The 15,815-nt window shown below is 45.5% G+C and overlaps 12 protein-coding genes and 3 non-coding genes across 15 annotated transcripts; all 15 read right to left on the bottom strand.

The window, feature by feature from the left end:
* Positions 1-316: 316 nt before the first annotated feature.
* LOC139941663 (histone H2B, gonadal-like) lies at positions 317-685 on the bottom strand. Its single transcript, XM_071938260.1, has one exon. It carries the CDS (start codon positions 683-685, stop codon positions 317-319), a length of 369 nt encoding a protein of 122 aa, XP_071794361.1.
* Positions 686-1,557: 872 nt separating this feature from the next.
* LOC139942005 (histone H3, embryonic) lies at positions 1,558-1,968 on the bottom strand. Its single transcript, XM_071938665.1, has one exon. The coding sequence runs from the start codon at positions 1,966-1,968 to the stop codon at positions 1,558-1,560; it is 411 nt and encodes a 136-aa protein (XP_071794766.1).
* Positions 1,969-2,733: 765 nt separating this feature from the next.
* Positions 2,734-3,045, bottom strand: LOC139941936 (histone H4-like). Its single transcript, XM_071938582.1, has one exon. It carries the CDS (start codon positions 3,043-3,045, stop codon positions 2,734-2,736), a length of 312 nt encoding a protein of 103 aa, XP_071794683.1.
* Positions 3,046-3,277: 232 nt separating this feature from the next.
* On the bottom strand, positions 3,278-3,471 carry LOC139942400 (U2 spliceosomal RNA). Its single transcript, XR_011786672.1, has one exon. It is a non-coding gene; the product is annotated as a U2 spliceosomal RNA (small nuclear RNA).
* An 890-nt stretch (positions 3,472-4,361) lies between these two features.
* Positions 4,362-4,739, bottom strand: LOC139941592 (histone H2A-like). The gene has a single exon (XM_071938162.1). The coding sequence runs from the start codon at positions 4,737-4,739 to the stop codon at positions 4,362-4,364; it is 378 nt and encodes a 125-aa protein (XP_071794263.1).
* A 1,001-nt stretch (positions 4,740-5,740) lies between these two features.
* LOC139941670 (histone H2B, gonadal-like) lies at positions 5,741-6,109 on the bottom strand. Its single transcript, XM_071938267.1, has one exon. It carries the CDS (start codon positions 6,107-6,109, stop codon positions 5,741-5,743), a length of 369 nt encoding a protein of 122 aa, XP_071794368.1.
* Positions 6,110-6,982: 873 nt separating this feature from the next.
* Positions 6,983-7,393, bottom strand: LOC139942004 (histone H3, embryonic). The gene has a single exon (XM_071938664.1). The coding sequence runs from the start codon at positions 7,391-7,393 to the stop codon at positions 6,983-6,985; it is 411 nt and encodes a 136-aa protein (XP_071794765.1).
* A 765-nt stretch (positions 7,394-8,158) lies between these two features.
* Positions 8,159-8,470, bottom strand: LOC139941935 (histone H4-like). The gene has a single exon (XM_071938581.1). It carries the CDS (start codon positions 8,468-8,470, stop codon positions 8,159-8,161), a length of 312 nt encoding a protein of 103 aa, XP_071794682.1.
* A 232-nt stretch (positions 8,471-8,702) lies between these two features.
* On the bottom strand, positions 8,703-8,896 carry LOC139942399 (U2 spliceosomal RNA). The gene has a single exon (XR_011786671.1). It is a non-coding gene; the product is annotated as a U2 spliceosomal RNA (small nuclear RNA).
* Positions 8,897-9,787: 891 nt separating this feature from the next.
* Positions 9,788-10,165, bottom strand: LOC139941593 (histone H2A-like). Its single transcript, XM_071938163.1, has one exon. The coding sequence runs from the start codon at positions 10,163-10,165 to the stop codon at positions 9,788-9,790; it is 378 nt and encodes a 125-aa protein (XP_071794264.1).
* Positions 10,166-11,165: 1,000 nt separating this feature from the next.
* Positions 11,166-11,534, bottom strand: LOC139941666 (histone H2B, gonadal-like). The gene has a single exon (XM_071938262.1). It carries the CDS (start codon positions 11,532-11,534, stop codon positions 11,166-11,168), a length of 369 nt encoding a protein of 122 aa, XP_071794363.1.
* Positions 11,535-12,406: 872 nt separating this feature from the next.
* On the bottom strand, positions 12,407-12,817 carry LOC139942003 (histone H3, embryonic). Its single transcript, XM_071938663.1, has one exon. The coding sequence runs from the start codon at positions 12,815-12,817 to the stop codon at positions 12,407-12,409; it is 411 nt and encodes a 136-aa protein (XP_071794764.1).
* Positions 12,818-13,582: 765 nt separating this feature from the next.
* LOC139941947 (histone H4-like) lies at positions 13,583-13,894 on the bottom strand. The gene has a single exon (XM_071938593.1). It carries the CDS (start codon positions 13,892-13,894, stop codon positions 13,583-13,585), a length of 312 nt encoding a protein of 103 aa, XP_071794694.1.
* Positions 13,895-14,126: 232 nt separating this feature from the next.
* Positions 14,127-14,320, bottom strand: LOC139942398 (U2 spliceosomal RNA). The gene has a single exon (XR_011786670.1). It is a non-coding gene; the product is annotated as a U2 spliceosomal RNA (small nuclear RNA).
* An 890-nt stretch (positions 14,321-15,210) lies between these two features.
* On the bottom strand, positions 15,211-15,588 carry LOC139941591 (histone H2A-like). Its single transcript, XM_071938161.1, has one exon. The coding sequence runs from the start codon at positions 15,586-15,588 to the stop codon at positions 15,211-15,213; it is 378 nt and encodes a 125-aa protein (XP_071794262.1).
* Positions 15,589-15,815: the final 227 nt, after the last annotated feature.

Genomic DNA, 15,815 nt, shown 5'->3' with positions numbered 1-15,815 from the left:
AAAAAAGCAACGAGAAAGATGTTTATTGATCGCTAAAAATTATAGTGGACAAAGTTATCAAGATTATTTGAACTTCGTAAACAACGTTGTTGAGTTGTTCTACAGAGATATATAGAGGAGGCAGAAATATTTTAAAACATCCTTTAATATAATATGGCATTATTGTAAACCTGTTGATTTTATTTAATATTATTTAAAAAAAATGGGGAGGGTTGGTGTTACGGTGGTCACGTAATTCACGCATGTTTTGAATCTCTTTGGGAAATGTGTTGGCTCTGAAAAGAGCCGTTTGGATTGTGCATGACGCCGGACCTGCTTATTTTGAAGTTGTGTACTTGGTGACCGCCTTGGTGCCCTCGCTGACAGCGTGTTTGGCCAGCTCACCGGGGAGAAGGAGACGGACTGCAGTCTGGACCTCTCGGCTGGAGATGGTTGATTTCTTGTTGTAGTGCGCCAATCTAGAAGACTCGGCGGCAATGCGCTCGAAAATGTCGTTGACGAAGCTGTTCATAATTGACATGGCCTTGCTGGAAATGCCCGTGTCTGGATGAACCTGCTTCATGACCTTGTAGATGTAAATGCCGTAGCTCTCCTTGCGGCGACGCTTTCTCTTCTTGTCTGTCCGGATTGGCCCCTTGGTGTTACCGGCTTTCTTCTGTCCCTTTCCACTTGCTTTGGGAGGCATGGCTATAGAGTGCTGTGTTGCTGAGTTGGTAGAATCAATCAGACTGATGACTGGTACACCGGAGAAGGCTTAGCTTTATACTGCAAGTCGGGGATCCGGCGGCCATTAGGGCATTGTTAGCATTCGCGCGCCTCGCTGTGAGCAGTGAAGCGGTCCACCAGAAAAGTTGCGTGTCTGCAAGGATGGGTGTCTGAATAATGGGCAGGCAACCATTGGAAAGGAATGTTATACTCTGGTTAGAAATACAACACGAGTATAGTGTAACCCAAAACAAGTATCAGAAAATAATAATCAGAGAAACTTATCAAAAAAAAAAAAAAATCTGCAATGGCCCAAGCATGCATAGTACATTTTAAGAAAACGATACGATTAAATTACGGAGTAAAAGCAAATATATAAGCAATAGATTGACCTATAACCAACCCGACTAGACTGATAGAACGACCGACCCAATAAAAAAATGGCGGCGCGGCGTAAAGATAAACACCAACTGTTGTGTTTACAGCTAGCAGGTTTTGGGGTTTTGTTTTTTTCGTTCATGCTGTTGTAATTTAACTTCTGACTGCCATCGTAGCGGGCGCTATACAACATTTGTATAAAGTAGGCACGGTCCTCTTATACCGATAGTTATGTTTACACTGCACAGGTGTATACATTAGTTTGTCAAATTTCTAATGTTCTTGTGTGTTTGTTTGTTTATTTATTTGTTTATTTGTTTGGCCATTATTTTGCTTGTCTTTGTTTTGTTGGAGGATTGAGTGTGGAAGAGGAAAGATTGGAAGAAATAACGATTACACGGACGTGATTAAAATCTCTGTTAAGAAGTGGTGGCTCTGAAAAGAGCCGTTGTGTTTTGAGAAAGGAACGAATCCTCAGGCTCGTTCGCCACGAATTCGGCGGGCGAGTTGGATGTCCTTGGGCATGATGGTGACCCGCTTGGCGTGGATGGCGCAGAGATTGGTGTCTTCGAAGAGTCCCACGAGGTATGCCTCGCTTGCTTCTTGGAGCGCCATCACCGCGGAGCTCTGGAATCGCAGTTCGGTCTTGAAGTCTTGCGCTATTTCACGGACCAGTCTCTGGAAGGGAAGTTTTCGGATAAGCAGCTCTGTACTTTTCTGGTAACGGCGAATCTCACGCAGTGCCACAGTTCCGGGTCTGTAACGGTGAGGCTTCTTGACCCCGCCGGTGGCCGGGGCACTCTTTCGGGCAGCTTTGGTCGCCAACTGCTTTCGTGGGGCTTTTCCCCCGGTGCTCTTGCGTGCTGTCTGCTTGGTACGAGCCATTATCTTTGCTTACTGTTTACGATGTTGTGGTGCAGTTTCACGAGCAGCTCTTCTTAAAGGGTTGGGATGTCCGTTCAAGGATCGCCTCTGACAAAAGCGGGGACGCGATTGGCCAGCCCCCCAGTGCCGCCAGAACCGCTTGAGTGGTCACCAATTTCGCACGGACGGAGCTAGCTGCTTAATGGCACATGAGAAACAAAAATAGAGTAAGCGGAAAATAAACATGCTTTACAGATTACGGTTGCCCTCCCTCGCCCTTTTATGAGACTAAATTTCTTGAGGGCGAAAATACCGAGAGAGAGAGAGAGAGAGAAAGCATGAGCGACAAGGACTCGTTAACGTATTACTCACTTGATCTGCTTGAATATTTATAGTAACAGCCATCCACGTACGTGAATTGTAGAAAGGGGGGAAAAAAACACGGACAACCTTCTATCAACAATTAGACGCAACACTAAAAAGAGCTAGATCCATCGTTTTTAATTTTGGCAAAGGGGTTCAGCCTTAAACAAACCAAAAAGTCTAGATGTGGTGTGGTTGTATGTTTATTTATTTTTTTCTGGGATAGTTGCCCTACAAAATACCATGTATTAATTTAAAAAAACTAATTTTGCTTGAATATTATTACAGAAGAAAAATAACAAACAAGGACAAGGCAGTGAGTGGGTGGGGAAACCAAAATACAACCATCTGTAATTCTCTCTTTTTTGATTTTGTGGTGGCTCTGAAAAGAGCCGTTGTTTTCAATGTGGGGATTCGTTGGGCCTATCCTCCAAATCCGTAGAGGGTACGGCCTTGTCTCTTGAGTGCGTAGACGACATCCATGGCGGTGACGGTTTTTCTCTTGGAGTGTTCGCAGTACGTTACGGCATCACGGATGACATTCTCCAAGAACACCTTGAGGACACCGCGGGTCTCCTCGTAGATCAGACCGGAGATTCTCTTGACACCTCCTCGGCGTGCCAGACGACGGATGGCCGGCTTGGTGATACCCTGGATGTTGTCCCGCAACACTTTACGATGGCGCTTTGCACCCCCCTTGCCAAGCCCCTTTCCACCTTTACCGCGTCCAGACATAGTTGTGCTTAGCAGAGAGTATCAAGACAAGACAATGGTTCAACTGGCTGACGAGAGCGAATGAATTCAACCTGACCAGAGTAGAGTATCTTATGGCTTGCATTGCGGACGTGTGGGCCAGCAACATTATCGACTTGTTGTCAAACAAAGCAAATAGACTTGAATACCAACACAGTAAACAGGCGTTGAGACTAAACGAATTCTGACTTTGTATTTGATATTATCCCCGTGAGGGGAGTGGGCCGATATCCCGGATGTAGTGCGAAACCGGGCCAACCCGTGGCCTGGACGGGGCAAGCCCCTCTTCCATGGCCGTTCCTCAAAAATCAGATTAATATACTTGCTGCTCAATGAACAGCATTTCAGATATTATTCTGAAAAGAACAGATACTACACATGATCTTAGCCAAAAGGCCGAGAAGCGATACTCACCACAGGTTTTTCGAGAATAACCCACCTTTCGACATGGCACGAATCACAAGACATGCTGGGTGTCACAAGAGGGCGGTGTGACTTTTTTGACAACTTTTCACATACGGCGAACATTCGTTGTATCGAAAATAGAGCTACTCTGACCGCACACAAAGCAAGAGCTTGCATCAAAACCCAGATACATCCACGTGTAAACGTATGCAACACGCAAGTACATGTTATTCTAAAGTTTATGTTTACGTTATACAGTGTTGCCTGGTTGGGCTCGTCCCGCGCGTTTGTACACGCGGGTTAAGACAATGGACATTACAAGCGCGCGGAACACAACAATGCGTCACATTGCAGTATGCAAAACACTGTACATAGAAACAGCGTGCTGTGTGCATTGTCACATCCACCGCATGCAGTACGTTAACACACACACGGGCTACATTCGGCTTGCGACATCGTGATGGAAGGAATGATGTGTGATGATTATACACGCATGAAGAGATAACAGAAATTAAAGTAGAATACTTTATCTTTCAGTATTGAATCACCCGGTATTGGCGTTAGGTTGTGCCAAACATTAGTGTGTAAATAACTTTTGTTCTATGTCTATTGATACATCTTTTAACCTTTTGGTTCTAAACCGTTGCTCTCCTACAGTTAGCATCGCAACGAAAATAAAGCTTTGGTCTGACTTATGTGTGGTTTATAGGGTTACAAACAACTTATTGGATGATTGGTTACGCATGGAAAACAAATAGTATTTAATGAATTCAATAATTATGTGGGGGGGGGGGGTTGTCTTACAAACGCAATTCATGTTTAGAATCTCTCTTTGGATTTATGTGGTGGCTCCGTAAGAGCCGTTTGGTTTATCAGTGTAGCAAGAGCTGAGTTTAAGAGCTTGACTTGGCGGTTTTCTTTGGCAGCAGGACAGCTTGGATGTTGGGAAGTACACCACCCTGGGCAATGGTGACACCGCTGAGCAACTTGTTCAACTCTTCATCGTTTCGGATAGCGAGCTGTAGATGACGGGGGTTGATTCTTGATTTCTTGTTGTCTCGAGCAGCATTACCAGCCAGTTCCAGTATTTCTGCCGTGAGGTACTCCATGACTGCCGCCAAGTAGACAGGGGCGCCAGCACCAACGCGCTGAGCGTAGTTGCCCTTCCTCAAGAAGCGGTGTACTCTACCAACGGGAAATTGAAGTCCGGCCCTGGAGGATCGACTCTTTGCCTTGCTTCGGGCCTTACCGCTCTTTCCGCGTCCAGACATGACTGAATTGATATACTGAGCAAAGAGATTGAAAGAACTGCTGGGTGCTTTGAATCTGTGTGAATGAGTGTAGAGACTGCCAGTGGTGTACTTATGGCGTTGGGGTGGATCCCCAATGCACCAATCAGGTTTCTCCTCGCATGGACGCGCCCGGGTTCAGCGGAGCATTCTGGGCGGGGTGGACCACCAGCGGCGGGCGGGGGCGGCACGCAGTTCGAGGGGGAGGTAGGGATAACTACTGCGGCGGTCCCCCCACCGTCACCACCCCTCTGAAAACAAGATAAGATTCCGAGGGAAAAAAAAACAACAACGACAACAACACCAACAACAACAACAACAACAAAAACAAAGCAAAAGCAAATATTTACAGAAACTGACAAACATCATGTTTGTTTGTTTTTGCGTGCTTATGTTTTTGTTGATTTTTCAAAATAAAACTATTATCAAACTTATAATTTTAAGTTAACTCTGGCGTATAAATTCGCTGTTGTTGTTGGTGTTGTGTTGTATGTTATTCAAGTAATACGGTGTCATGAACAAGGCACTTACTCAATGTACGTCTTTCTTTCTTTCTTCAAGTCCAATCTTGTGAACCCTCACTCGACTCGGTGACACATTTATTGCAGCCAAAAAATAGAGCAGAGCGTTGTCTTTTATAACTGACTGTCTGTAAAAGTAGAATAACAAAAAAGCAACGAGAAAGATGTTTATTGATCGCTAAAAATTATAGTGGACAAAGTTATCAAGATTATTTGAACTTCGTAAACAACGTTGTTGAGTTGTTCTACAGAGATATATAGAGGAGGCAGAAATATTTTAAAACATCCTTTAATATAATATGGCATTATTGTAAACCTGTTGATTTTATTTAATATTATTTAAAAAAAATGGGGAGGGTTGGTGTTACGGTGGTCACGTAATTCACGCATGTTTTGAATCTCTTTGGGAAATGTGTTGGCTCTGAAAAGAGCCGTTTGGATTGTGCATGACGCCGGACCTGCTTATTTTGAAGTTGTGTACTTGGTGACCGCCTTGGTGCCCTCGCTGACAGCGTGTTTGGCCAGCTCACCGGGGAGAAGGAGACGGACTGCAGTCTGGACCTCTCGGCTGGAGATGGTTGATTTCTTGTTGTAGTGCGCCAATCTAGAAGACTCGGCGGCAATGCGCTCGAAAATGTCGTTGACGAAGCTGTTCATAATTGACATGGCCTTGCTGGAAATGCCCGTGTCTGGATGAACCTGCTTCATGACCTTGTAGATGTAAATGCCGTAGCTCTCCTTGCGGCGACGCTTTCTCTTCTTGTCTGTCCGGATTGGCCCCTTGGTGTTACCGGCTTTCTTCTGTCCCTTTCCACTTGCTTTGGGAGGCATGGCTATAGAGTGCTGTGTTGCTGAGTTGGTAGAATCAATCAGACTGATGACTGGTACACCGGAGAAGGCTTAGCTTTATACTGCAAGTCGGGGATCCGGCGGCCATTAGGGCATTGTTAGCATTCGCGCGCCTCGCTGTGAGCAGTGAAGCGGTCCACCAGAAAAGTTGCGTGTCTGCAAGGATGGGTGTCTGAATAATGGGCAGGCAACCATTGGAAAGGAATGTTATACTCTGGTTAGAAATACAACACGAGTATAGTGTAACCCAAAACAAGTATCAGAAAATAATAATCAGAGAAACTTATCAAAAAAAAAAAAAAAATCTGCAATGGCCCAAGCATGCATAGTACATTTTAAGAAAACGATACGATTAAATTACGGAGTAAAAGCAAATATATAAGCAATAGATTGACCTATAACCAACCCGACTAGACTGATAGAACGACCGACCCAATAAAAAAATGGCGGCGCGGCGTAAAGATAAACACCAACTGTTGTGTTTACAGCTAGCAGGTTTTGGGGTTTTGTTTTTTTCGTTCATGCTGTTGTAATTTAACTTCTGACTGCCATCGTAGCGGGCGCTATACAACAGTTGTATAAAGTAGGCACGGTCCTCTTATACCGATAGTTATGTTTACACTGCACAGGTGTATACATTAGTTTGTCAAATTTCTAATGTTCTTGTGTGTTTGTTTGTTTATTTATTTGTTTATTTGTTTGGCCATTATTTTGCTTGTCTTTGTTTTGTTGGAGGATTGAGTGTGGAAGAGGAAAGATTGGAAGAAATAACGATTACACGGACGTGATTAAAATCTCTGTTAAGAAGTGGTGGCTCTGAAAAGAGCCGTTGTGTTTTGAGAAAGGAACGAATCCTCAGGCTCGTTCGCCACGAATTCGGCGGGCGAGTTGGATGTCCTTGGGCATGATGGTGACCCGCTTGGCGTGGATGGCGCAGAGATTGGTGTCTTCGAAGAGTCCCACGAGGTATGCCTCGCTTGCTTCTTGGAGCGCCATCACCGCGGAGCTCTGGAATCGCAGTTCGGTCTTGAAGTCTTGCGCTATTTCACGGACCAGTCTCTGGAAGGGAAGTTTTCGGATAAGCAGCTCTGTACTTTTCTGGTAACGGCGAATCTCACGCAGTGCCACAGTTCCGGGTCTGTAACGGTGAGGCTTCTTGACCCCGCCGGTGGCCGGGGCACTCTTTCGGGCAGCTTTGGTCGCCAACTGCTTTCGTGGGGCTTTTCCCCCGGTGCTCTTGCGTGCTGTCTGCTTGGTACGAGCCATTATCTTTGCTTACTGTTTACGATGTTGTGGTGCAGTTTCACGAGCAGCTCTTCTTAAAGGGTTGGGATGTCCGTTCAAGGATCGCCTCTGACAAAAGCGGGGACGCGATTGGCCAGCCCCCCAGTGCCGCCAGAACCGCTTGAGTGGTCACCAATTTCGCACGGACGGAGCTAGCTGCTTAATGGCACATGAGAAACAAAAATAGAGTAAGCGGAAAATAAACATGCTTTACAGATTACGGTTGCCCTCCCTCGCCCTTTTATGAGACTAAATTTCTTGAGGGCGAAAATACCGAGAGAGAGAGAGAGAGAGAAAGCATGAGCGACAAGGACTCGTTAACGTATTACTCACTTGATCTGCTTGAATATTTATAGTAACAGCCATCCACGTACGTGAATTGTAGAAAGGGGGGAAAAAAACACGGACAACCTTCTATCAACAATTAGACGCAACACTAAAAAGAGCTAGATCCATCGTTTTTAATTTTGGCAAAGGGGTTCAGCCTTAAACAAACCAAAAAGTCTAGATGTGGTGTGGTTGTATGTTTATTTATTTTTTTCTGGGATAGTTGCCCTACAAAATACCATGTATTAATTTAAAAAAACTAATTTTGCTTGAATATTATTACAGAAGAAAAATAACAAACAAGGACAAGGCAGTGAGTGGGTGGGGAAACCAAAATACAACCATCTGTAATTCTCTCTTTTTTGATTTTGTGGTGGCTCTGAAAAGAGCCGTTGTTTTCAATGTGGGGATTCGTTGGGCCTATCCTCCAAATCCGTAGAGGGTACGGCCTTGTCTCTTGAGTGCGTAGACGACATCCATGGCGGTGACGGTTTTTCTCTTGGAGTGTTCGCAGTACGTTACGGCATCACGGATGACATTCTCCAAGAACACCTTGAGGACACCGCGGGTCTCCTCGTAGATCAGACCGGAGATTCTCTTGACACCTCCTCGGCGTGCCAGACGACGGATGGCCGGCTTGGTGATACCCTGGATGTTGTCCCGCAACACTTTACGATGGCGCTTTGCACCCCCCTTGCCAAGCCCCTTTCCACCTTTACCGCGTCCAGACATAGTTGTGCTTAGCAGAGAGTATCAAGACAAGACAATGGTTCAACTGGCTGACGAGAGCGAATGAATTCAACCTGACCAGAGTAGAGTATCTTATGGCTTGCATTGCGGACGTGTGGGCCAGCAACATTATCGACTTGTTGTCAAACAAAGCAAATAGACTTGAATACCAACACAGTAAACAGGCGTTGAGACTAAACGAATTCTGACTTTGTATTTGATATTATCCCCGTGAGGGGAGTGGGCCGATATCCCGGATGTAGTGCGAAACCGGGCCAACCCGTGGCCTGGACGGGGCAAGCCCCTCTTCCATGGCCGTTCCTCAAAAATCAGATTAATATACTTGCTGCTCAATGAACAGCATTTCAGATATTATTCTGAAAAGAACAGATACTACACATGATCTTAGCCAAAAGGCCGAGAAGCGATACTCACCACAGGTTTTTCGAGAATAACCCACCTTTCGACATGGCACGAATCACAAGACATGCTGGGTGTCACAAGAGGGCGGTGTGACTTTTTTGACAACTTTTCACATACGGCGAACATTCGTTGTATCGAAAATAGAGCTACTCTGACCGCACACAAAGCAAGAGCTTGCATCAAAACCCAGATACATCCACGTGTAAACGTATGCAACACGCAAGTACATGTTATTCTAAAGTTTATGTTTACGTTATACAGTGTTGCCTGGTTGGGCTCGTCCCGCGCGTTTGTACACGCGGGTTAAGACAATGGACATTACAAGCGCGCGGAACACAACAATGCGTCACATTGCAGTATGCAAAACACTGTACATAGAAACAGCGTGCTGTGTGCATTGTCACATCCACCGCATGCAGTACGTTAACACACACACGGGCTACATTCGGCTTGCGACATCGTGATGGAAGGAATGATGTGTGATGATTATACACGCATGAAGAGATAACAGAAATTAAAGTAGAATACTTTATCTTTCAGTATTGAATCACCCGGTATTGGCGTTAGGTTGTGCCAAACATTAGTGTGTAAATAACTTTTGTTCTATGTCTATTGATACATCTTTTAACCTTTTGGTTCTAAACCGTTGCTCTCCTACAGTTAGCATCGCAACGAAAATAAAGCTTTGGTCTGACTTATGTGTGGTTTATAGGGTTACAAACAACTTATTGGATGATTGGTTACGCATGGAAAACAAATAGTATTTAATGAATTCAATAATTATGTGGGGGGGGGGGGGTTGTCTTACAAACGCAATTCATGTTTAGAATCTCTCTTTGGATTTATGTGGTGGCTCCGTAAGAGCCGTTTGGTTTATCAGTGTAGCAAGAGCTGAGTTTAAGAGCTTGACTTGGCGGTTTTCTTTGGCAGCAGGACAGCTTGGATGTTGGGAAGTACACCACCCTGGGCAATGGTGACACCGCTGAGCAACTTGTTCAACTCTTCATCGTTTCGGATAGCGAGCTGTAGATGACGGGGGTTGATTCTTGATTTCTTGTTGTCTCGAGCAGCATTACCAGCCAGTTCCAGTATTTCTGCCGTGAGGTACTCCATGACTGCCGCCAAGTAGACAGGGGCGCCAGCACCAACGCGCTGAGCGTAGTTGCCCTTCCTCAAGAAGCGGTGTACTCTACCAACGGGAAATTGAAGTCCGGCCCTGGAGGATCGACTCTTTGCCTTGCTTCGGGCCTTACCGCTCTTTCCGCGTCCAGACATGACTGAATTGATATACTGAGCAAAGAGATTGAAAGAACTGCTGGGTGCTTTGAATCTGTGTGAATGAGTGTAGAGACTGCCAGTGGTGTACTTATGGCGTTGGGGTGGATCCCCAATGCACCAATCAGGTTTCTCCTCGCATGGACGCGCCCGGGTTCAGCGGAGCATTCTGGGCGGGGTGGACCACCAGCGGCGGGCGGGGGCGGCACGCAGTTCGAGGGGGAGGTAGGGATAACTACTGCGGCGGTCCCCCCACCGTCACCACCCCTCTGAAAACAAGATAAGATTCCGAGGGAAAAAAAAACAACAACGACAACAACACCAACAACAACAACAACAACAAAAACAAAGCAAAAGCAAATATTTACAGAAACTGACAAACATCATGTTTGTTTGTTTTTGCGTGCTTATGTTTTTGTTGATTTTTCAAAATAAAACTATTATCAAACTTATAATTTTAAGTTAACTCTGGCGTATAAAGTCGCTGTTGTTGTTGGTGTTGTGTTGTATGTTATTCAAGTAATACGGTGTCATGAACAAGGCACTTACTCAATGTACGTCTTTCTTTCTTTCTTCAAGTCCAATCTTGTGAACTTCACTCGACTCGGTGACACATTTATTGCAGCCAAAAAATAGAGCAGAGCGTTGTCTTTTATAACTGACTGTCTGTAAAAGTAGAATAACAAAAAAGCAACGAGAAAGATGTTTATTGATCGCTAAAAATTATAGTGGACAAAGTTATCAAGATTATTTGAACTTCGTAAACAACGTTGTTGAGTTGTTCTACAGAGATATATAGAGGAGGCAGAAATATTTTAAAACATCCTTTAATATAATATGGCATTATTGTAAACCTGTTGATTTTATTTAATATTATTTAAAAAAAATGGGGAGGGTTGGTGTTACGGTGGTCACGTAATTCACGCATGTTTTGAATCTCTTTGGGAAATGTGTTGGCTCTGAAAAGAGCCGTTTGGATTGTGCATGACGCCGGACCTGCTTATTTTGAAGTTGTGTACTTGGTGACCGCCTTGGTGCCCTCGCTGACAGCGTGTTTGGCCAGCTCACCGGGGAGAAGGAGACGGACTGCAGTCTGGACCTCTCGGCTGGAGATGGTTGATTTCTTGTTGTAGTGCGCCAATCTAGAAGACTCGGCGGCAATGCGCTCGAAAATGTCGTTGACGAAGCTGTTCATAATTGACATGGCCTTGCTGGAAATGCCCGTGTCTGGATGAACCTGCTTCATGACCTTGTAGATGTAAATGCCGTAGCTCTCCTTGCGGCGACGCTTTCTCTTCTTGTCTGTCCGGATTGGCCCCTTGGTGTTACCGGCTTTCTTCTGTCCCTTTCCACTTGCTTTGGGAGGCATGGCTATAGAGTGCTGTGTTGCTGAGTTGGTAGAATCAATCAGACTGATGACTGGTACACCGGAGAAGGCTTAGCTTTATACTGCAAGTCGGGGATCCGGCGGCCATTAGGGCATTGTTAGCATTCGCGCGCCTCGCTGTGAGCAGTGAAGCGGTCCACCAGAAAAGTTGCGTGTCTGCAAGGATGGGTGTCTGAATAATGGGCAGGCAACCATTGGAAAGGAATGTTATACTCTGGTTAGAAATACAACACGAGTATAGTGTAACCCAAAACAAGTATCAGAAAATAATAATCAGAGAAACTTATCAAAAAAAAAAAAAAATCTGCAATGGCCCAAGCATGCATAGTACATTTTAAGAAAACGATACGATTAAATTACGGAGTAAAAGCAAATATATAAGCAATAGATTGACCTATAACCAACCCGACTAGACTGATAGAACGACCGACCCAATAAAAAAATGGCGGCGCGGCGTAAAGATAAACACCAACTGTTGTGTTTACAGCTAGCAGGTTTTGGGGTTTTGTTTTTTTCGTTCATGCTGTTGTAATTTAACTTCTGACTGCCATCGTAGCGGGCGCTATACAACATTTGTATAAAGTAGGCACGGTCCTCTTATACCGATAGTTATGTTTACACTGCACAGGTGTATACATTAGTTTGTCAAATTTCTAATGTTCTTGTGTGTTTGTTTGTTTATTTATTTGTTTATTTGTTTGGCCATTATTTTGCTTGTCTTTGTTTTGTTGGAGGATTGAGTGTGGAAGAGGAAAGATTGGAAGAAATAACGATTACACGGACGTGATTAAAATCTCTGTTAAGAAGTGGTGGCTCTGAAAAGAGCCGTTGTGTTTTGAGAAAGGAACGAATCCTCAGGCTCGTTCGCCACGAATTCGGCGGGCGAGTTGGATGTCCTTGGGCATGATGGTGACCCGCTTGGCGTGGATGGCGCAGAGATTGGTGTCTTCGAAGAGTCCCACGAGGTATGCCTCGCTTGCTTCTTGGAGCGCCATCACCGCGGAGCTCTGGAATCGCAGTTCGGTCTTGAAGTCTTGCGCTATTTCACGGACCAGTCTCTGGAAGGGAAGTTTTCGGATAAGCAGCTCTGTACTTTTCTGGTAACGGCGAATCTCACGCAGTGCCACAGTTCCGGGTCTGTAACGGTGAGGCTTCTTGACCCCGCCGGTGGCCGGGGCACTCTTTCGGGCAGCTTTGGTCGCCAACTGCTTTCGTGGGGCTTTTCCCCCGGTGCTCTTGCGTGCTGTCTGCTTGGTACGAGCCATTATCTTTGCTTACTGTTTACGATGTTGTGGTGCAGTTTCACGAGCAGCTCTTCTTAAAGGGTTGGGATGTCCGTTCAAGGATCGCCTCTGACAAAAGCGGGGACGCGATTGGCCAGCCCCCCAGTGCCGCCAGAACCGCTTGAGTGGTCACCAATTTCGCACGGACGGAGCTAGCTGCTTAATGGCACATGAGAAACAAAAATAGAGTAAGCGGAAAATAAACATGCTTTACAGATTACGGTTGCCCTCCCTCGCCCTTTTATGAGACTAAATTTCTTGAGGGCGAAAATACCGAGAGAGAGAGAGAGAGAGAAAGCATGAGCGACAAGGACTCGTTAACGTATTACTCACTTGATCTGCTTGAATATTTATAGTAACAGCCATCCACGTACGTGAATTGTAGAAAGGGGGGAAAAAAACACGGACAACCTTCTATCAACAATTAGACGCAACACTAAAAAGAGCTAGATCCATCGTTTTTAATTTTGGCAAAGGGGTTCAGCCTTAAACAAACCAAAAAGTCTAGATGTGGTGTGGTTGTATGTTTATTTATTTTTTTCTGGGATAGTTGCCCTACAAAATACCATGTATTAATTTAAAAAAACTAATTTTGCTTGAATATTATTACAGAAGAAAAATAACAAACAAGGACAAGGCAGTGAGTGGGTGGGGAAACCAAAATACAACCATCTGTAATTCTCTCTTTTTTGATTTTGTGGTGGCTCTGAAAAGAGCCGTTGTTTTCAATGTGGGGATTCGTTGGGCCTATCCTCCAAATCCGTAGAGGGTACGGCCTTGTCTCTTGAGTGCGTAGACGACATCCATGGCGGTGACGGTTTTTCTCTTGGAGTGTTCGCAGTACGTTACGGCATCACGGATGACATTCTCCAAGAACACCTTGAGGACACCGCGGGTCTCCTCGTAGATCAGACCGGAGATTCTCTTGACACCTCCTCGGCGTGCCAGACGACGGATGGCCGGCTTGGTGATACCCTGGATGTTGTCCCGCAACACTTTACGATGGCGCTTTGCACCCCCCTTGCCAAGCCCCTTTCCACCTTTACCGCGTCCAGACATAGTTGTGCTTAGCAGAGAGTATCAAGACAAGACAATGGTTCAACTGGCTGACGAGAGCGAATGAATTCAACCTGACCAGAGTAGAGTATCTTATGGCTTGCATTGCGGACGTGTGGGCCAGCAACATTATCGACTTGTTGTCAAACAAAGCAAATAGACTTGAATACCAACACAGTAAACAGGCGTTGAGACTAAACGAATTCTGACTTTGTATTTGATATTATCCCCGTGAGGGGAGTGGGCCGATATCCCGGATGTAGTGCGAAACCGGGCCAACCCGTGGCCTGGACGGGGCAAGCCCCTCTTCCATGGCCGTTCCTCAAAAATCAGATTAATATACTTGCTGCTCAATGAACAGCATTTCAGATATTATTCTGAAAAGAACAGATACTACACATGATCTTAGCCAAAAGGCCGAGAAGCGATACTCACCACAGGTTTTTCGAGAATAACCCACCTTTCGACATGGCACGAATCACAAGACATGCTGGGTGTCACAAGAGGGCGGTGTGACTTTTTTGACAACTTTTCACATACGGCGAACATTCGTTGTATCGAAAATAGAGCTACTCTGACCGCACACAAAGCAAGAGCTTGCATCAAAACCCAGATACATCCACGTGTAAACGTATGCAACACGCAAGTACATGTTATTCTAAAGTTTATGTTTACGTTATACAGTGTTGCCTGGTTGGGCTCGTCCCGCGCGTTTGTACACGCGGGTTAAGACAATGGACATTACAAGCGCGCGGAACACAACAATGCGTCACATTGCAGTATGCAAAACACTGTACATAGAAACAGCGTGCTGTGTGCATTGTCACATCCACCGCATGCAGTACGTTAACACACACACGGGCTACATTCGGCTTGCGACATCGTGATGGAAGGAATGATGTGTGATGATTATACACGCATGAAGAGATAACAGAAATTAAAGTAGAATACTTTATCTTTCAGTATTGAATCACCCGGTATTGGCGTTAGGTTGTGCCAAACATTAGTGTGTAAATAACTTTTGTTCTATGTCTATTGATACATCTTTTAACCTTTTGGTTCTAAACCGTTGCTCTCCTACAGTTAGCATCGCAACGAAAATAAAGCTTTGGTCTGACTTATGTGTGGTTTATAGGGTTACAAACAACTTATTGGATGATTGGTTACGCATGGAAAACAAATAGTATTTAATGAATTCAATAATTATGTGGGGGGGGGGGGTTGTCTTACAAACGCAATTCATGTTTAGAATCTCTCTTTGGATTTATGTGGTGGCTCCGTAAGAGCCGTTTGGTTTATCAGTGTAGCAAGAGCTGAGTTTAAGAGCTTGACTTGGCGGTTTTCTTTGGCAGCAGGACAGCTTGGATGTTGGGAAGTACACCACCCTGGGCAATGGTGACACCGCTGAGCAACTTGTTCAACTCTTCATCGTTTCGGATAGCGAGCTGTAGATGACGGGGGTTGATTCTTGATTTCTTGTTGTCTCGAGCAGCATTACCAGCCAGTTCCAGTATTTCTGCCGTGAGGTACTCCATGACTGCCGCCAAGTAGACAGGGGCGCCAGCACCAACGCGCTGAGCGTAGTTGCCCTTCCTCAAGAAGCGGTGTACTCTACCAACGGGAAATTGAAGTCCGGCCCTGGAGGATCGACTCTTTGCCTTGCTTCGGGCCTTACCGCTCTTTCCGCGTCCAGACATGACTGAATTGATATACTGAGCAAAGAGATTGAAAGAACTGCTGGGTGCTTTGAATCTGTGTGAATGAGTGTAGAGACTGCCAGTGGTGTACTTATGGCGTTGGGGTGGATCCCCAATGCACCAATCAGGTTTCTCCTCGCATGGACGCGCCCGGGTTCAGCGGAGCATTCTGGGCGGGGTGGACCACCAGCGGCGGGCGGGGGCGGCACGCAGTTCGAGGGGGAGGT

The sequence above is a fragment of the Asterias amurensis genome, chromosome 9, assembly GCF_032118995.1.
Source record: "Asterias amurensis chromosome 9, ASM3211899v1".
Lineage (NCBI taxonomy): Eukaryota > Metazoa > Echinodermata > Asteroidea > Forcipulatida > Asteriidae > Asterias > Asterias amurensis.
The sequence above is the reverse complement of the archived record's forward strand: the minus strand, read 5'-3'. Positions and strand labels throughout refer to the sequence as shown.